The sequence below is a fragment of the Thamnophis sirtalis genome, unplaced genomic scaffold (assembly GCF_051295495.1).
Source record: "Thamnophis sirtalis isolate CommonGarterSnake01/CBP01778 unplaced genomic scaffold, rThaSir2_p1.2 scaffold_10, whole genome shotgun sequence".
Taxonomy (NCBI): Eukaryota; Metazoa; Chordata; class Lepidosauria; order Squamata; family Natricidae; genus Thamnophis; species Thamnophis sirtalis.
In genome coordinates this window covers 28,582,447-28,604,140 of record NW_028261390.1, presented here as the reverse complement: position 1 = coordinate 28,604,140, position 21,694 = coordinate 28,582,447, and the positions used below count along the sequence as shown (strand labels likewise).

Genomic DNA, 21,694 nt, shown 5'->3' with positions numbered 1-21,694 from the left:
TTAACTCTGACATCAACAGAAGAGATACTGGAAATGAAAACAAACAGGCAATAAACAGACGAAAATCTCTCCTGGCGCAGTGGTTAAATGCAGCACTGCAGGCTACTTCAGCTGACTGCAATTCTGCAGTTCGGCTGTTCAAATCTTGCCAGCTCAGGGTTGACTCAGCCTTCCATCCTTCCAAGGTGGGTAAAATGAGGACCCGGATTGTTGTTGGGGGCAATATGCGGACTCTGTAAACCGCTTAGAGAGGGCTGAAAGCCCTATGAAGCGGTATATGCGTCTAACTGCTATTGCTATTGCTATTCCTAATCTGCAATCTTTATGACTTCTGAGAGTTGCACTCTCAACACATTTGAAATTCCAATGCATTTGAAAGCTAGCAAGTGAAAGAAAACTAGCTGTTAATCTAGGTTTAAGATCATATCCTATGTATGTGTTAACTGGGCAACTAAAGCCTATGGTGTCAGTAAAAATAAATGGCAATTGATTAGCATGTAGTTCAGCATGTTCACCTGGTTTTAAAATGGAGCAGCAAACTATTTCTTATTTGTAAACTATTAAATTTCTGGCCATACCAAACATCACTGTGCAAGAGCTCAACTATCAATTCAAATGCCCTCTAGGATACTATTGATGGGAAATATTAGAGCTCCTGCCTCACCCTCTGAGCCAAGGACACAAATTCTAATTTCATTTTGATCTAAAGTCGAGAGTGGGTTTTTGCACCAGTAACTGGATTTTCAAATCAAATCATATTTGTTGCTAAAATAATGCAAAATCAAACTGTAGGTTTAATATGTATACATGCTTTCTACATATGCAATCTATCAAGTTGTCAAGATCTATGGTTTATGGAGATATACAGGCTGGCTAAAAGAAGGATATGATTGTATCCTTTGTTGATTAGTAGAGTGAAACAAGGCCCTAAAGAACCATACAAACACAAATTATAAGAAGGGAGAATTAATCCCCTATACCAGTGATGGCGACCTTTTTCATCTCGGGTGCCCAAACTTCTGGTTTGTGCATTGGGTTGTTTTTTGCCCTCCGGAGGCTTCAGGAAAGCCTCTGGAGGGCAAAAAACAGCTGAAATGAAAGCCAAAATCAGTTGGCCAGCATGTGCACAGGAGCTGACAGGGCAATGCCTCGCGTGCCCTAAGAAATACACAATTGCCATAGGTTCACCATCACAGCCCTATACTTCATCTCTCCCTTTGACCAAAATTGATTTCTGTAACAATTTAGTCATATTATTTAGCTAATTTATATACAATGGTCTTCCTCAATCTGACATCTTATAGATATCTTTCGGGTGAAATTCCCATTGATACTCAATAAACATGATAAGCGTGTAGGTTTGAGGAAAATATACTATTTCCTCATACTGTTTTGCTTTTCTGTACTTTATTCTCTCTATAACTGTAGAATAAATTGTATCTGTCCTACCATCTTAACCTTTAAACATGCAGGCTTACTTACTCTAGGTCTTCATCCTCTGAATCAGATTCTTCGTTGTTTCCTCTGCCATTCTTAATCAAATCATCATGGCTCAATTCTTTTAAGACTTTATTCACATCAATGTCAAATACTTTTTCATATAGCAATTCATACAGAATAGCTAGTTAAGACACAAAACAAATACCAATAGGCATTTATCACAAACATACTTTAGTTATAATTAAAATAAAATAAAAACTCTAAAAGGGACTAATGACAAACTGAGGATATTTTAAAGTTAGGCAGCAAATATAATTTTCCAGAGGTTAAGCAGCCGGCACCCTTCAAAAATTATTGCAGCAGTGATTTGGGGAAGTGGCTAGACACGTACATATATTCTGTTAAGGAATCCAGAACTACATTTGCATAGCATTTAGATTTAATAAGGAAAATTTATTCCCATTTTGATGTACAGTACATGCTACCTTTCTGTCTGTAAGATATTTAAGGGTGTTAATAATTTAAAATAAAATGTAAATAATTAAAAACATAAAAATATTTAAAATTATTATTTTGGGAATCAAATATTTTATTTGATTGTAATTATTTGTACGTAATTTTAGATTATTAACTCCCTTGAATGATTTATGAGAATGTTGCAAGCGAGTAGAATTGAAAATGGAGAGGCAGATTTATCCTCTCATAAAAAGGGAAACAGAGACGGCTAATTATTAACTGCAATTCCCTAAGAAATACACTCTTTACCTCTGGGAATAATGCTTTGTATAGGTTAGCACAAACATTAACTTCAATTACTCTGAAAAACTTCAGCCTATGTTCAGGACTTTTCATTTCCAAGCTGGCAAAGTAATTTACAGTTGCAGCAACAGATTTGAATCCTGGAGTATCAGATCAAATACTCAAAATGTGAGTTTGATATCGCGTTCATCTAAAGCACTTCCACAAGTTTCAATTTCCATTGAATTCCAACCTATCATACAGCATTTCCAAGAGCACTTTTTGAAGGCTCTGGTATTCATGATGAAGAACTGGAATTCTCCAGACAGTTTTTCAGCTCCCAACTTATATCCCAAACTAAGTGAGATTCTCAATCATTTAGGTCATGGTTGTTCCAAAGGTGCTTTTTCAAGAGGCAACTGGAGTTTCGGGTTTTTGAAAAAGCACTTTTGGGATCCAAAACTAAGGGGTTTTTTTTGTTTTGTTTTGTTTTGCTGTTCTACCATTACTTATAATCAGTTTTACAGCATCCACTTGCAAATATTCATGGAGATAAAGCAAACAATCAAACACATCAATTTTTACACTACGTTCGTTTTAGGTATGGTACACACCCATAAATATTTTATTAATAGTGGTATTTAAACATTTTAAACTACAATTCCAGCTACAATATAATTTAGGGAGGATAACTTAAATGTAGGAACTCATCTTAATACATTTTATGGATACCCATCACAAGGGCTACTAGTGCATCCAATTTGCTTCTTTTTCATCATTTATGTTACTTTACAGATTTTTTTATTAATTTTATTTGCCATCTATCTCACCATGGGGGCTACACTAGGCAGCTTACAACAATAAAAATGGAGAAATGAAAACTGTAAACAGTAGTAAAATAATGGAAGAGTGGAACCTTGGAGGTTAGATGTTCCAGAGGCTGCGTGCTACAGCAGGGAAGGCACTACTGATCCCAATAGTAGGAGTTCTTTAACCGATGGGATTTGCAGTAGGGCCTCTCTGCCAGCATTTACGTTTTTGCCTGTTAAAACTGCCGCACCACATATAGAAACATGCAACTATGTGAAGAATTCTCTCTGATTCCACACTATGATTACGTTTCAAAGTTGATATATCACATTAATACTTACACTGACAAAGAGCAGCCTTGATTGTGTAGTCTATAGGGTAGACAATATCATAGTGATTGCCATTTGAAAAACACAGCAATATCTAAAAAGGAACACAAGAATACTTATGGCATAATAGTTAGCAAATTTACACATTGATAAATTAAAGACTAGCACAATACTTCCTACATGACTTCTGCAAAAACCTCACAATTCTTCCAGTTATATGACAAGCAAGATCTATTACAGTTGGATTCATCTTACCTTGTCGGGAAAGCCATTTTCAGTTATATAAGAAGGAGTGAAGTTTGGTTCCCGATATATTATAAAATCTTTTCTAGAAAACATATAAAGGGAAAAACCATCTATAAATCACAAGTGTTATTATGAAATGGATAATAAATAAAAATAGAACAGACTGGTCTTGACAGAAATTGTGCAGGACTCTTTGTTTAATGAGTTTATGTAATTCAGGAAAAATATCTTGTGAATTCTGCAATGGCAACATGTAACTTAACCGCAAGGCTCAGGTCAAGTAGCAGGAATTGACAATGGTTATTAGATGGAACAGGACTGCTTAACAGAACCTGATATTCCTTCCACTCTTCACACTGTACCTAAGTTTCTCCCATATCTGCTTCTAATACTTCCATGTCTGTCTTAAAATTGTCAAATAAAGGCCAGAAGATAAATAAGTTTCTAAGGATCTTTAGCACAGCAATATCCCCGCTAAGTTTATTCTGCAAAGTTCCCCAAAAGATCTATTAAATGTGATGATCAGCCCTCAAGAAGCCGTGAACAAGCCTAGCAACAATAATCACACACAACATACTATTTTCTCCCTTCACACTATGCTTGCTCTGCCTTAAGTTCCCCGATTTCTTCCTTAAACATAAGGTTACAATATATAGGTAGTCCTCAACTTATGACCCCAATTGAGCCCAAAATTTCTGTTGCCAAGTGAAATATTTCTTGAGTTCTGCCCCATATTATGACTTTTCTTGCCACAGTTGTTAAGTGAATCACTGCACTTGGTAAATTAGTAACATGGTTGTTAAGTGAAACTGGTTTCCCCACTGACTTTGCTTGTCAGAGTTGCAAAAGGGGATCACAGGACCCCTGGACATTGCAACCTTCATAAATATGAGTCAGCTGCCAAGCATGTGAACTTTGATCATGTGACCATGGGGATGTGGCAATGGTCATAAGTGTGAAAAACGGTCATAAGGGACTTTTTTCAATGATGTTGTAACTTTGAATGGTCACTAAATGAACTGTTGTAAGTCGAGGACTACCTATAATGCATTATACATTATATGCCACTTTGGTTTTATACATGCATCTGTATTTCCCGGCAATGTTAGTAGCTTATATATTTCAGCAGTTCTAATAAAAAGACTAATCAACTCTAGCAGCAATTATACCGGAAAAAAGTTTGTCGATATGATCCTTCCTTTATTCCTACTCTTCTGGCCTTGTTCCCCAAGTATCTTGTTGTGGGACCTGATTTCTGAAGCTAGAATCAGTTGGAATTGTTGCTATTGTACCAGCTTCCCTGCTATACAGCAGCCTCCCTGTCTAAGCAGCTGAAGGCCATCCCATAGTTGGCGGTGGAGTTCCATAGGCTTATGATCCTAGAGACTTCAATCTGCCATTGCTGGGTTTGGCCTTGAAAGCAGCCCGAGTTCACAGCCACCATAAGCTTTTCCCAGATCATCTTGAGTCCAACTAGAGGGTCACACACCAGATATATTTTTTCAGATCATTGGCAATGTGAGCTAATGGGAAAAACTATCACTATCCCCCCCCCCCCAACATGGTGAGATCACACCCTGGTGTCCTTGGGATTCTCTTATGCCTCTCGCCTCCAAAAAGTTTGAGCATTATTTTGAACCTTAAAGAATTGTTTCTTACTTGAACATAAGAGAAAGAGCACTTATTTCAACTTGTCCAACCCATTCCTGTAGTAGCAAGAGAAAAAATATTGTAAGTAAATAATAAGTAACATGTAAATAACCAGTGAACTTCCCAAAGGATAGTTAAGAACCCTTAAATCATTAGCAAACAGCAATATTTAATACTTTGGTTTAACCTTTCTCAATTACAAATTATAGGAGATATGACCCAAATTGTAATATAACATATCTAGATGGCTCCAGATTGGGAAAGGTTTACTTCATAAAGCCTCAATAAATGTGCATTTTTTTGCAACTCACCAGTATTAAAATTTTTGTAATTTCAAAGAAGTTTTCATGAATTTTTAATTTATTTAAAATCAATTCTTTCCATTTTTCTCCTTATTTTTCCTGAAACATGGCTGCCTGGTATTCAAAATATCCTGTCCCAAAAGTCTTGATCCATAACCTTATAACCTTATTAAATTGTTCAATTCCTGCTTTGCTTATACAGGCAGAAATGTATCCTAACTGTCCCTATTTTTGCTCTCCTTTAGAGTGAAGGCCCTATCCAACAATACAACCCGAGAACAGAATAGACTGTCTCTAAGCAATTTAACCAGAGAAAATAATCCCTTACTTCAAATTCCAAATACTACCTTTTTTATGTGAAACAACAGTGAAAATTCAACTATAAGGCTTAATGTATAATGCAAAATATTAAAAACATTGGTCTTGTCTCCACCGCCAATGATGCTGCAGTTCAAATATGGGAAGGATTAATGCATTCTTATCCTTGCCCAATAAGTAGAAACATTAATTTGAAAAGCAGTATTACAGACAGAACAATAGCATGTTTTGTTCCAGTACTAATGCTTTCTACTCTTCTGGCTTCTCACTTCCTTCGAGGAGTCAACAGAAAAGAATTATCCCACCATTACCTCAAGGGAGAAGCTCGAAAATAACTGAACTTCAATCATTCCAATTACCATGAACACCAGAGCCAGAATAATACACTCCCTCAGTGAGTATCACAAATGGACTACCATTCTCCCTATTTTAAATTTACAGAAGCAGATAAAAATCTCCCTATGAGTTTTATTCCTCCAATCCCCAATTCTACTTGCAAAACTAAGTGGAGAAGCTATGGGTTGTTCAGTCGGTTGCATAAACAAATTACATAGTGAGGTACTTTAATGTCTCTACCACAACACATATTAAGGACTGTGATTCTATACTCAGTCCTCAAAGACCTCCTACAAGGCTTTGAGGCCATCCTCAGTTTAGAGGAAAAGCTGTTCTGTATGAGGGAACTGCCACCCAGAACACCCATCGGGCTCCTCTGCTCACCTCCTGATAGATGGGGACTTAGCACAGACAAAATATATATAGGAAATATGGTCTTGTTAGATACCCAGGAATTATTAGTCAGGAGTTTTATCCTGATAATAGATTCCCATACCAATTACCTTCATTTATCTTATTATTTCTAATTGCCTACCAAAAACAGTTTATTCACTAAGTCATTTTAAGTTTCTAACAAGAGAAAAGATATGCCAAGACCCATCTTACTGCTTAAGGTTCCTTATGTTTTCACATGCACTATTTATTATTTTTGTGTATTCTGCGAGATTTGTCTTTCTTTTGCAAGCTATAATAAACAAATGGCTATAAACAAATCTGTTTGCAAGAAATGTACATGTTTTGTGCAGCTTCAAATCTCTCCCTCAAACACTTGAAGTAGTGGCTACAGATAGTCTTTTACTTAACAAGAATTCTGAAGTGACAATGGCACTGAAAAAGTGACATGACCATTTTTCACATTGACCATTACACCATTCCCATGGTCACATGATCAAAATTCAGACGCTGGATAATATATGACTCATAACTGACTCATATGAATATAAATATATGAGTCACGTACAGTAAATAAATATGAGTCAGTTGCCAAGAGTCTGAATTTTGATCATGTGACCATAGCAACGCTGTAAAGGTTAATGTGAAAAATGGTCATGTCACTTTTGCAGTGCCCTGTGGTCATGTGATCACTTTCTGCAAACTTCTGACAAGGCAGATTCACCTTAACACCATTGTTACAAATTTAACAACTGCAGTGATTCACTTAACAACTGTGCCAATAAAGCTCATAAAGTGGGGCAATATTCACTTAACAACTGTCTCGCTTAGCAACAGAAGTTTGGGCTCAGTTGTGATCTTTATGTCAACGACTATCTGTAGTTACCCATGCATTTTACTTTTTTAACCATTCTTTGTAAAACTGTTTCATGTACTATTCAAAGAAAGTTCATTTGTGAGATTCAGTCCTTAAGGAAGTAAGAAAACCCAAATGTGATATATGTGGTTAATTTGATAGTACATACCTGTGGATTTTCCAGACGCTTCAGATATTCCTCAAATGACCCCTCTATAAACTGTTAAGCATGAAAATGAAGAGGTTTTAATAGCAGTGTGATGAAACATCCATTTTTACTCTTAAGTAAAGATAACAAGGCTCAGTTCTGTAAAAAGATTTGATCAGAGACTCTTACTTCTAATCTTCAAATTGTGAAGACATGATTTTTCATAAGTAAAACTCCAAAAATTATATACTTCTGACTAGCATCTATGAATGCACCAGGTCATATATTAACTTCCTTTCCATAATTGCAGGCTGGTAACTCAGTAGGAGACATTGGGATATTGTGGTAAGCCTCCAGGCTGTTTACAAACTTAGTGATTTTCAGATGTAAATGGACTTCAAATCCCAGAATTCACTATGGCTAAGAATTCTATGAGATGAGGCTGCATACCTGCAAGTTCTCACTGTTGATAAATGCTTCACTACAGATATTTAAAAAATTTGAAATAGTGCATGTATCTTGAATGCATCCACTTCTCATGTTTCCATATACAAAGTCAATACATTTATGATATTAACCACATTTCAAGATATATATATATATATATATATATATATATATATATATATATATATATATATATATGTATATATGATGTATATATGTATATATGTATATATGTATATATGTATATATGTATATATGTATATATGTATATATGTATATATGTATATATGTATATATGTATATATGTATATATGTATATATGTATATATGTATATATGTATATATGTATATATGTATATATTGTATATATTGTATATATTGTATATATTGTATATATTGTATATATTGTTAGAACATAATGTTAGCCACTTCTACACTCAAAGCGTTCTTAAAAATCTAATGAGTCCTAATGAGTCCCAGGAGGTATCCAACTTCATAAAAGGTAAACGGTTGATGAAAACTTTAATTACTCTGGTACTCACCAAATGTTTTGGGCTAGAATTTTCATAGATCAAAAACAGCACTGCCACTGGGCATTTTAAGTGGGAACTTTGGAAGTTGAAATTAACCGTAGTTGAAAGTAAATGAATAGTCTTGGGATGATGTATACAGCATGTAAGAAATAGTTTTATTGAACTGCCTGATACTGATGTGGCACAGTATCACCTATCAATTATATAAACCTTGGTTAAGTGACAAGTAGTTGAATTTACCTTACATACTAAACCAGACAACATGGTTTAGCAACTTCAGTATGCTAAACCAAAAAAAGCAAACAAGACCATGGATTTTTCATGGTTATTACAGACTTTATGCCCAGAGTTAGTTTCTTCCCATAAAGCAAAACAAAAAATTTGAACATCATCATGTGGTAATAAACCTGTATGGCTTATTTAGTACATTTATATTTTGTCTTCTATTCATTATAAATCACATTTGACACAAGGAGTAACCAAGAAGTAGGTCTATTCAGGCACTACCCATAGATCCTCTTAGCTGGAATAAAATGCCTGTCATAAGCAAATTGACCATGCTTTTTCTCAGAGCATAATAAAAAGGAGATGTGCTTAAAAGGTTCAGAATGGCTTTAATAGTTATCCATAATATAATAATGTTTTACCGCTTCAAATTTCTCTCTGTTTTTCCACAGATAGTTTATACAGGCCATCCTAACATCAAGATGCTGAGACTGCGAGTGGAAAACCTGGAAAAAAGTTATTTAAAAAAGAGTTCCAAGTTTATGTATATTTAGAATTTAAAATCTAAAAGTTGTTAAAGTTAAAAGTTGTTAAATTAGAGCTAGAATTCAGCTTTAATTTATAAATTAAATTGTTCCTGCCAATTTCAAAATAAGCTTTTTAAAAAATGATTATTTAAAATAACATATCCAGAAAAAACCATCTGGGTCCAATCTATATTTTGGAAACAATATTTTTTTTATTTCAACAATACTTAGTTGTTTCATTTTTCTAGGAAATTAAAAAATAAAATTATCTCTTACCTTTCGGAACTGAGACTGTCTTTTCAACCACCATATAGGTTAGCAACAGTTATGTTTATAATGAAGCTAAGTAAAAGACCTAATTCAAAGAAATTATGGACCCATCTTAAATCTGTTATCATTCCATGCAACTAGTCACAGAAATATCTAGACATAGATGCAGTACATATTAAATCAATTTTGGCACTTTTCAGATGAATGTATTACAGAATTATCAAAATATAAAGTGTACAATAATGCAAAATCTCAAGAAACGAATATCTGAATTTTTAAAGTTCAAGAATCAGATGAAGATACTTAAAAACTACTTATTCTTTATAGAATAGAGAGCATGTTGATACATGTTTTGCCTGATTAATGAATCACCCCTGGCCTAGATTGCGGTTTAGTATTAGGTTAACCTGGAAACAAGGTTTCTCCCTTAGAAACATTTTTTATTGACATTTGAGGAGAATCCAGAACTAGTGACCCAATCTACTGCAGGCAATATAAGGACAGGCAATATAATGGCATTCACCTATTTGGGACTACAGCTTCCATAATTTCTGTTCTTGTGCTGGGTTTAAAGAGTTGGAATTCCAAGCAACTTGAGGAAAGGCAGTTGCTTATCTCATAAATTCCACAAACAACATGCAAGTCAAACCAAGGACTTCCTGATGAATATTAACTTTTCTTGGGAACCATCCTAAAGTATGGAATGGAACTGTATCTATATGGAGGGAAGTATGCAATGGAGTACCCCAAGGCTCTGTTTTAGGCCCAGTACTCTTCAACATCTTCATCAATGATTTGGATGAGGGAATAAATGGGGAACTCATCAAATTTGCAGATGACACCAAGTTGGCAGGAATAGCCAGCACTCCAGAAGACAGGCTTAAGATACAAAAGGATCTTGACAAACCTGAACATTGGGCACTATCTAATAAAATGAAATCCAGTGGTGAAAAGAGTAAGGTTCTACATTTAGGCAAGAAAAACGAAATGCACAGGTACAGTATAGGTGGTACCTTGCTCAACAGTAGTAACTGTGAGAGGGATCTTAAGAGTCCTAGTGGACAACCATTTAAATATGAGCCAGCAGTGTGCAGCAGCTGCCAAAAAAGCCAACACAGTTCTAGGCTACATAAACAGAGGGGTAGAATCAAGATCACGTGAAGTGTTAATACCACTTTATAATGCCTTGATAAGGTCACACTTGGAATACTGCATTCAGTTTGGTCGCCATGATGTAGAAAAGATGTGGAGACTCTAGAAAGAGTGCAGAAAAGAGCAACAAAGATGATCAGGGAACTGGAGACTAAAACATATGAAGAATGGTTGCAGGAATTGGGTATGTCAAGTTTAATTAAAAGAAAGACTGGGGAGACATGATAGCAGTGTTCCAATAACTCAGGGTTGCCACAAAGAAGAGGGAGTCCAGCTATTCTCCAAGGTACCTGAGGGTAGAACAAGAAGCAATGGATGGAAACTAATCAAGAAAAGAAGCAACTTAAAACTGAGGAGAAATTTCCTGACAGTTAGAACAATTAATCAGTGGAACAGCTTGCCTCCAGAAGTTGTGAATGCCCCAGCATTGGAAGTCTTTAAGATGTTGGATAGCCATTTGTCCAGAACGGTATAGGGTTTCCTGCCTAGGCAGGGGGTTGGACTAGAAAACTTCCAAGGTCCCTTCCAACTCTGCTATTGTATTGTATTGTATCTCAGACCTGATAATTCCTCTCAGATCATCAAGTACCACTTTCATATCAGAATCCAATGTTATGTGGGTGAAAATGAAAGTATATCAATATTCTGGAAAGCTTTCCATTCCTGCCTTTTTAAAAAAAAAGCTTCGTCATTAGGGCTACAGAAAGCTAGCCTAAATTAAAGCAACCCTTGGGGCATCCATTTATTCAAAAGGCCAGACATCCTGCAGGCTGCATTTAAATGCCAGTTGGGACACACAAATACTCTACAAGTCTGCCCAGGAAAAACAAAGCCAATCATCTTCAATGAGTTTTGCACTTTAATAGCAAAGATTAAAAGCTTTAGATCCCTTGCATTTTTTTCTTGCTTTGCACTTTGCATATCATTCACACCCTATGTATGCCCGGTGAAATTATTAGACTTTAATGGATCAGAGTGCAAAATACAAAAATAGCCTCTTCTCCTCCCCCCTACTTTTTTTCTGGGCCAACACAATAAATCACTTTTTTTTTTTTTGAAACGGGGAAACAGAAACTTAACGCCAAAATAATTTTCTGGGTGCAAAAGCAAGTTTTCAGTCTCCCTAGAAACTAGGGTAAGCAACGATCTGGAGTCGCTGCAAGAAGGAAGGCCTGGAGAATGAGCTTCCATCTCGAATTTTCCATCCCAGGTGGATTTCTCTTCCATAAAGCGGCTACATCCTAAGTGGTCCCTTTTCGCCCTGCCTGGAGTGAGCCCAAAGCTAGAAGCACAAAACTTCCCGAGTAGCCATCTCCAATGTGGCGGCAGTTTGTGATAGCCTACAGCCGGGCCCGCTCATCCAAGACCTCCTTATAATTATTATTTATTGTCAGTGCACAACATATATACAATGAGATTGGTTATTATAACCTTCCCGCCTAACGGGAATCTCGATCTGCTGCGGCCTACGGCGAGCCAGGATTCGCTTCCTCGCCCATCCAGCCGTTTCTTCGATTATTTGCCCCCTCCACCAGCCTCTCGTCTCCGGAGAGTGATGGGCATTGGAGTGTAACAACTTGGCAGAAGAGCCCGAGGCGTCCCCACCCTACCCCGGCCCTCTGACCCGAACGGGGGCTGCTTACGGACACCCGCACATTTTACCCGTTCGGCCACCGCTCGGAAGAGGCACGAGCCGTCCTTCGCCACCCGCTTGCGGTACAATCCCTGAGATTGCAAGTAGCCGTCCATGGCAGCCTCGGCAGGGCTCTCCACACCGTTGCCCAGGAGGCTCTGCTGCTCCTGCTTGCTGCCGGCCGTCTCCTCCTCCTCCATGTTTGTTTATTGCTGCAGAAGCGGCAGGGAAGTTCCCCCCCCCCACTCCTCTCTTTAGTTAGCCCCACATGGTTGAAAAAGAAGCTAGACGGCTATAGAACAGAGGGCGAGCGGCATGGAAAGCAACCCGCCGGGAAGGCGAAAGGTGGTTGCCAAGGCGGCGGCTAGAGCAGCGGGAGGCGCCGGATTCACGTTTCCAGCTCGCATGTGGGACTCTTGAACCGGAGACCTGCTTCCCCCCACCACCACCACTTCGGCCTCCTCCTCCTCCTCGGGACACCCGCCGGGCTTCTAACCTCCACAAACCCCAGCGCTCCCTCCCTCCCCAAAACCAGCTCCCGGCGGCGACTTCGGCGCGTCCCACTCGGAAACGAAACACGCGGCGTTTCCAGCGAAACGGACAGCCCTTAAAAAGTTTGTTTTCACTTTCAGAGCCAGGCCGGCCAAGGCTTTCTGGGAGTTGTAGTTCGAGTCCAGCAGGAAGTGGCAGCGGCGTGAAGGGAGGGGCGACGATCCCGCCCCGCTTCTTCCCGCCTTGTCTGGCGGGCTTCCTCACCGAAGGGGGAGCGAGCGGGCTGGCGGGCGGGAGCTGCTGAGTTATTTGGTGACCTTGGCACTCCTTGTGATTACTTTCGTGTGATTGATCTAAGAAGACAGGTCTAAAAAGAGCTGATTGCGGCGGAGTCTTGCATATCCTGCGGTTGCCGTCTCATAACAAGCCCAACCAAGAGTAACTCGGCTGTTTAGCTCAGGGGTCTCCAATCTTGGCAACTTTAAGCCTGGTGGACTTCAACTCCCAGAATTCCCCAGCCAGCAAAGCTCATAACAAGCTCATTCCCCAAAGCTGGCTGGGGAATTCTGGGGGTTGAAGTCCTCCAGGCTTAAAGTTGAAGATGAAACTCAAATACTTTGGCCACCAAATGAGAAGGAAGGACTCACTGGAGAAAAGCCTAATGCTGGGAAAGATTGAGAGCAAAAGAAGAAGGGACGACAGAGAATGAGGTGGTTGGATGGAGTCACTGAAGCAGTAGGCGTGAGCTTAAATAGACTCCAGAGGATGGCAGAGGACAAGAAGACCTGGAGCAGAGATCTTGCTGGCTAGAAGTTGAAGTCCACAAGTCTTAAAGTTGCCCAGTTTGGGGACCCCTGGCCTGGAGGAACGTTGTCCATGGGATAGTGATGGGTCGGACACAACTAACAACAACAAGGCTTAAGGTTGCCAGTGTTGAAGAGCCTTGGTTTAGCTCAAAAAAAAAAAAAAAAGCCCACATCCCAAGGGTCCAGTTGAGCATTTCTCGACCTTGGTTATTTGAAGATATGTGGATTTCAACTCGACGCATCTTCAAGTGACCAAGGTTGAGAAGACACTGATCCAGCTACACAGAACACATGGAATAAAAAGACAGCTCAGAGCTGTCTTCATACATTTCCCCCTCTTCCATTCAGTCGTGTCCGATTCTTGGAGCCTGCCTGACAAATCCCTGCAGTTTTCTTGACAACAAGAGGCTAGTAGTTAAATATTTAAAATTGTAGTTTTTGTAAGGCTAGTTATTTTCTGTTCTTCAAAGCATATGTCATAACTGTTCTCCTCTGAGTTAGAAGATTACCTGATTACCAGTGACGTGGAGGCAGGGCCTCACCACTGTCATCATGAAAAGAAAAGAAAATTAAAAGGAAAAAGGCTGAGGTAGTTGCTGCCAGAGTCACAGTGGGTGACTGCTTAGTGCTTAACTGTTTAAAAAAGCCTCTTTAAAAAGTGCCCTCTGCAGGAGGAGGCGGGAGAACCATGTGCCTCATTTAGTCTATGATCACTCGAGCAGAGTTAAGCAAGGGTTAAAAGCTGAAAAATTCCTTATGTAGATGAGGCACTTGGTTCTCTCGCCTCCTCCTGTAGAGGGCACTTTTTTTAGAGGCTTTTTTAAACAGTTAAGCAGAGTCATCCATTGGGGACTCTGGCAGCAGTTAATCCAGCCTGACCTCAGCAGCTCTTGCCTTTTTCCTTTTACATTTTTACATTCTCATCATGGCAGACAGGAGCAGAGTTGAATCCTCTGTGAAACAGCTGGAAAAGGTATGTGGGTCGGAGGGAGGGGGAGGAATTCAAAATTAATGTAATTTGTAAGTAATTGTATTATTGTAAGTAATTTGTGTGTGTGTGTGTGTGTGTGTGTGTTTTACCCACCTCTGCTGGCGCGCGGGCTAGCACTTTTTTATGTCGGACATAATGGCAGGGCTTTTGGACATAGCAGCAGGGCGGCTTTTGCCTCTAGCGCCGGGGCGGCAGGACGGCTTTGGTTCCATCCAGCACTGATTCTTTGAATTTTTCCATAGGTCCTCTCTGCTCTGTTGGTCTAAGGAAGTTTTTTCTCTAATGGTGGACATAGTGCCGAAGCGGCCAAAAGCCTCTTTCTTGACAGCGGGCAAAAGCCGCTTTCAAGAAAGAGGCTTTTGGCCGCTGCTGCGCTATGCCCGCCATAGACGCGGGATGCGTCCCGCCTCTATTGGCGGACATAGCGGCGGGGCTTTTGGACGTCCAAATGCCTCTTTCTTGACAGCAGGCAAAAGCCACTTTCAAGAAAGAGGCTTTTGGCCGCTCCGGTGCTATGTCCGCCATAGAGGTGGGACGCATCCCGCCTCTAATGGCGGACATAGTGCTGGGGCTTTTGGACATCCAAAAGCCCTGCCGCTGAGTCCGCAATAGAGGCATCCCGCATCTATGGCGGACACAGCGGTGGGGCATCCAAAAGGAGCGGCGGGTGAGGGAGGTTCCCACTGAGCACCACTGAACCAGGAGCGCTGCTGCGCGGCTGCTGGGCTCGCTCCTTCTGCGGGCGGCGACGGCATCTGCGTTCCGCTTGGGCCAGGCAACCACGATGTCGGAGGTGCAGCTGAGCCCCCGTGGGGAAGCAGGCGAGAAGGCGCTGCTGGGCTTCATCTGCTGCCTGCAGGACACCAGCAGCTTTGGGCCGGGGGGCTCCGGCAAGCACGGCCCCAAACTGGCCCAGATCAGATGCAGCAAGTGCGGTAAGAGAGGCGGGGGAGGGGGGAGGAGACGACTCCCCCATAATGGCGCTTCTGCAACTTTGCCAGCAGGGCGGGGGGCTTGAGACTGCCCCCGTCCTCTTCTGCGGGACGCCTCTTGCTGCCAACATAGGGCGGCTTTTGCCCCCTTGCCTCACAGCCATAAACCTCACTGCACGTCACTGCTGACTACAATGATATTTCCAATTTTCTCTTCATGTCTCCACTTAGCAGTGGATCCTCCCTCCATTTATACTGAACTATATTGATATATGTCATCTTAATGCAAGCAAACCAGTCTTTTGCAATCATAGCCACAATAAAGCCTTATAGTGAAACTAAGAATTTCATAGTAAAATTCTAGTACTGGAATTGTATTTTGTGGCAGAACAGTACTTTATCTTCTAGATAAACTATTCAATTTCTGTTTGACTTTCTAAAATGAACACAATATAAAACTCCATGTTGGTTTCCACCAAGAAATCAGTGTAAATTTCACTTAAATATGTATTTTAGGAGTCCTTGCTTCTAGAAGCCTTAGACAACCTTAAGTACTCAATGGGACCATTATTCAGCACAGTTTAATTCAAATGTCCGTAATCTATTTTTTAACTTCTGTATGCATTGACTTTAGTGTAGAAATCTTAATTTTAACGTAGCTCCTTTTTCTTGTGATTGATTTGTTGACATCTGGCTTAATAAAAAGGTTTGAATTGCTTGTAAAGCTATCTTAGGGTATTTCCAGTGGCCTAGGCTAGCTCTCAAAGGTTTTTCATATGGCTAACTGCTTTTCATGATACTGTACTATAGTTTCTATAATACTTAATAGACCCTAGATGGCACCAAAGTCCTACAGACTAGAGCAAAAGATAAGAAATATAGTTTAAACTCTTTAAATTTAAGAGGTCTTTAAGACAATTAATACTATGTTTTATTCCTATTATTTAATAAAACCTCAAATATATTGATAATTATTTAATTATTTTGATTTTTGTTTAATTTTTATATGTACATATTTTAAAATGCTCAAACCAAAATAAAACATGCTATCATATCATAAATGTAGACAGTACTAAAATAGAAGAATTAGTAATCATATATAAATTCTGTATGTCATCAATTTCTGCACCTTGGCAAATTAAGATGTGTAGCTGGAAATTCCGGGAGTTAAAATCCACACATCTTAAATTTAACAAGATTGAAAATTACTGATATAGAGCAACAAGGCAAGCAACCTTTGAAGCCATGTTCAGCACTTCGGGGTAGGATTCTTATTTATTTATTTATTTTGGTTTTAAGGAAATTTGTAAGAATTACAGGTCAAAACAATTTTCAGTTTTTGTTTGCACAACTTGAAAATCACTTGTTTTGATGTCCAGTTTGATAGTTTCATCTGCTGACTGCAAAACTGAATTGCTTTGAGGACTTAAACTGTAATTCTAGAGCCTGACTACTTGCATCATTCTTTTTCCAATCTAAAACCAGTTTAGGACCATGAATATGCAATATTTAATTTTACTTTATATTTTCCCCATACCTTTCTAATGTCATTGTATTTTATTTTGCTATACACTGTGCTACGCTATGATATGCTTTAACAAAATGGTAATGTTTTGGCTATATTCTAGTTATATTATGCCAAAGAAGCAAATGAAATGTCCAATCCAATAAAGTCAATTAATAGTTTGTTGCTAAGCAGTCAGTCTTCAGCAAAGTGAGAGAACAAAGGGGTTAATAGTGAATAGCTATGACTCATTTTTTGTTTTATCATTAGTTTGATGTAATCATAAATTCCTTCCTTGTAACCTTGATGTGGAGTCACTTAAAATTTCAATTATACAAATTATAACACTTTTTATGTTTTTATAAACACTTTTTATAAGTATTTTTCTCTGGAGAGAAAAATAATTCGTAGTATGATGCTATTTAGTATTTATTTTCAGCCTTCCAAGTAGACCAGACAGGAAACACAATAAGATGGACTAATTCTACTATTGTAACACAATACATTACATTAATACATTAAAAGAACCTTGCAAGTCTGAAAGTACACTTCTACCCCACTATCTCTTTTTAACTATCTGATAAGTTTCTTTCTTTGACCATTACTCAGTTACAAGGTCCTCCCACTTTTATTTGGTTGTTCCTAGACAGCATCTCTTCCCCTTTCCTTCTAAGGTCATTCATACATTCCAGTACGTCGATGTAAGTATCTATGTAATTTTTACCATGTAATCTTTTTATATGTCACACTGGAAACAACTGAGGAAATGGCAACCCAGAAATCTCTGTAAATATGCTAGTATATATTTGGGTTAAAATTGTTTGCAGAGATATTAATACTATTATGTAAGTTGAAATGCTGAGAAGTATATTTTTACAGTAATGCATATTAAGCAGAGTACTGAATGTGCCAATGGAAATCTAGATCCACTTCATTACAAAAGGTATTTGTAAATTAGCACCAAAAGCTCATTAACTCATCCAGTCTTAGTGACATGGCATAATTACTGACATGGTATTATTTCTCAATGTATCATTTTCTCAGTAAAATTTTCAGTGACATTTCTATTGTAATTGTTCAATATGTTGCAATAGCCATCCTTATAATTGCATATTGTAATATAAAATAGGGCTAAGAACCAATTGCAACACTAAATGGAGATATCTAGGAGTAAACAGTTAACTAATAATAACAGCACTATGCAGCCTATGCATATCTACTCAAGTGTTGCGGGTTTGTTTCGAAAGGCCGTGCATAAATTGCACCCAGAGCCAGCTGGTGGATTTCAGAGGTCTAATTTTAAAACGTAATATAATGCAAGATTGTAATCTGTCCAGACCAGCCATGCCAAAATTTACAGCAAGAAAAGCTCAGACAATATAAATAATTATTGTAAATATTTTTTTTTCTTAATTCACCTTTTTAAGCAAATGATATAACACATGTCATAAAACAAACTGGACTAGCTTTCCCCAACCTGGGATATTCCAGATGTGTTGGATATCCAATCCTACATTTCCTTGCCAGAATGGGCAAATATATGCTTACTAGACATTGTAATAGCTTGGCATCCAAAGTAGAGAAGGCTTAACTAATTTTTGCTTCTGTTCTCATTGTTATTATCCCTATTTGGATTAAAGCCTAAAAAGACTGCTTTCTAGTAATTATACAGGAATAAGATTTTATAACCAGATGTGTTCATAGCCACCTCTGGTTCTGACTTTGTTTTAATTTCTATTTCTGTTCTAACAACTTATGATACCAGCTCACATTTATAGACTTGACATTCTGACCTAAATGACCATAGTAACAAGCTTTCTAACAGTATCTTAAAATCATTTCATACTGAAAGTTAGAAAGTCACCTGAGAAACTAACATTTGTTATCAGTGGCTCATAAAAGAACCATATTTATAGAGAAATATTTATACCTGTTTTTTTTAATTAGAAGAAAGGAATTTCTCAGTTCTTTTTCAAAACCAGTTATTCTTCAGTGTAAAAAAACACAATAGGACCTTAGTGGAGCAGGTCAGCAAAAGTATGCAGAATACATAAATGCTTAATAAGGGACAAACACTTTTTGTGCTCATTGCTGGAGTGACTTCCAAAGTCACAAAAAGTGTAAGCTTTCATGATCTCCACATTTCTTAATCGCACAAAATGTTATAAAACATTTTGGAATGAGCAAAGCAGAAAGGAGAAAATAAATAAGAGTTCCATCGGAACACTATATGGCAGGGTGAAAACACACTGTAGTACCCAGCAAGCAAAATAACTGGTGATGTGGGTGGCGCAGCCTCACAGTCCCTGGCCACCCCCAACCTGCTGGCAGCCATGGCCCAGGAGCTGCAGAGAGTCGGGGGGGGGGGGGATGTTGCAAGATGCAGGCTGGGGGAAGGAGCTGAGCAGTGGCTTGTTCTCCGTGTGCTTGGGTTTTTCTCCATTCCAGGCTTCTCCAGAAGCGGAGAGGGCTGGTTTTTTAACATGGCTTTGCCTGGTAGCAAGGGGGGGAGCAGGAAAAGGGGTAGCCACTAGCAGAGAGAGGAGAGTATGAAATTGGTGCTTCTGGGACAAGGGGAACAGGAAGCATCTGGGTCGAGATTACCCAGCCTCTCTTCCTCTTGCGGCCACATGTGTAGTTGCAAGGCAAACCTGTGTTCCCTGACACTGCCAGGCCCAGTTGCAGAGGCCAGTATGCACCAGATGGCATTGACGCTAGGCCCAGCAGAAGCCGAAAAGAGGGAGAGGGCTGGAGACTTACCATGAGCATAACTCGTGCCAGAACTTCCAAGAGTGGCTCCAGTACAACTGTTGGTGGCTCATGGCATTAGTCACGTGGCTCAGATGCTAAAAAATGAAAATAAAGGCTGAACAGTGAAAGGGAGTGAGTGAGCCTCCCTGCTCCCGCTCCCCTCCCCTTGGGTGATGTCACAGCATGAAGCGGCTCTAGTAAGCTCAAGTGAGCAACTGGGCAGCGAGATAAACCGCCTGGCAAAGAGAGACTGGGAGGGAGGGGTGAGGCTTCAGCCGGTTTTCCAAACTGAGTTAACAACCGGTTCTAGTGAACTGGCGCGAATCGGCTGAATCCCACCATTGCATATCAGGACAAATCATGCATTACAAGGATTGCTTGGAGGTGGGAGAAACTTCTAACATAATTTACTGATTCCCTACATGGATAGTCCCTGTGACAATGTGAGATAGACAAGTAGGAATCTCACTACCAGATTTTAGGAACAAGCATTAGATGAGAAGACCTGAACTCATTAGTAACCTCACACTGTAATGAAGAAGGACATTGATTTCACCACTACTAAGATTGTTGGCCAAGCAGGGACAAAAATATCCATGGAAATGATTGAAGCCTGGGAAATGGGCCCCTTGTTAGTCAACACTAATGCTGATTTACCCCCAGCTTAACAGACACTTAAGGTACAGCAGTGCAAGGAAAAAACAACCAAAGATTTAATAACTGGCCACCCCAATTAACAACTAAAAGCCACACACAACCAGGCACTACTTAAATACTATACATGGAACAGCCCAGTGCATGCATTCTGGAGAAAAAGAGTGCATGCATTCTGAGAGAAAAAAGTTCCTCGAGGATGGGCTCAAGCATGAGTCAGAAATTTTGGAAGACTAAAACTCTGGTCCCGGTGACCGACTCAGATTGGATCCCACAACATTAGCCTGGAAAACAAATATTTCCCTTCATTTGATAAAGGAGAAAGCTTGATTTCATGCTGAAGTAGATATCATCAAGAACTTTCCCCAAACTGTGCTTTCCAGATTTGGACTACAATTCTATTATTCTGAGGCAGAAAAGTCATACTGGTAGGTTTAAGTATCTGTATCTAGCAGCTTAAAATGAAATATAGGGGAAGATTCATACATGCAAATTAAGACTGATATATGTTGACATCACATTTGTTTATGAATTTTTGTCATTCAAGCTGAGATATGCAAAAATACTCTTCCTGTTAAACATGCAATTGGCTCAGGCAGCCAATTCTGAGTGTCTTGAATGGCTGGTGTCTGTGTACTTATTTAACTTATTTTTTTTTATTACCAGGAAGTGGGAGACCTGTTTGTGAAATTTTCTCCTTGAACTTACCAAGCTAACTTTACTTCTTTTGCTTTTAATGAATATTTTCATTAGAGGTGTTATTTAAATAAAGCAACAATTGATTAAGGTTGGAGTTCATATTTTGTTTTGTTTTGTTGTTTCCTGTAAACAAGCAGAAAAAGGCTTAGGATTAGTTCTTTCCCCATACCCTACAACACACACTACCTCTGCATCTCTAGATGGGCTGCCTCAGCCCATTCTAAAAACTTTGTCCAGCTTGGATGGTCTAGTCCCATGATGGCGGTCCTATGGAGTGCGTGCCAGAGGTGGCATGCAGAGCCCTTTCTGTGGGCACGCTTGCCCTCGCCAACTGCTCTTCTGGTTTCCAGAATGCACCCGAGCCCTGGAAAACTGAAGATCAGTTGGTGGTGCACATGCACATGCCAGAAACTAGAAGACCAGGTGGCCGGCACATGCATGTGCACTGGCCAGCTAGTCTTTGAGTTTCTGGGGCTCTGGTGTGCATTCCGTGTATTCTGGTTTGGGCACTC

The 21,694-nt window shown here is 39.3% G+C and overlaps 1 protein-coding gene across 1 annotated transcript in view; it reads right to left on the bottom strand.

Annotated features, from left to right (window-relative positions):
- OTUD4 (OTU deubiquitinase 4) overlaps positions 1 to 12,872 on the bottom strand; it is a 30,470-nt gene extending 17,598 nt beyond the window's left edge. Inside the window, exons 1-7 of the mRNA XM_014066015.2 lie at positions 12,383 to 12,872; positions 9,194 to 9,277; positions 7,588 to 7,638; positions 5,223 to 5,269; positions 3,573 to 3,645; positions 3,330 to 3,411; positions 1,483 to 1,621 (exon numbers count right to left, since the gene is read on the bottom strand). Of these exons, the coding sequence (XP_013921490.2) occupies positions 1,483 to 1,621; positions 3,330 to 3,411; positions 3,573 to 3,645; positions 5,223 to 5,269; positions 7,588 to 7,638; positions 9,194 to 9,277; positions 12,383 to 12,553 (647 nt within the window). The 5' untranslated portion in view covers positions 12,554 to 12,872. The remainder of the gene's footprint in view (positions 1 to 1,482; positions 1,622 to 3,329; positions 3,412 to 3,572; positions 3,646 to 5,222; positions 5,270 to 7,587; positions 7,639 to 9,193; positions 9,278 to 12,382) is intronic.
- Between the last annotated feature and the right edge of the window lie 8,822 nt (positions 12,873 to 21,694).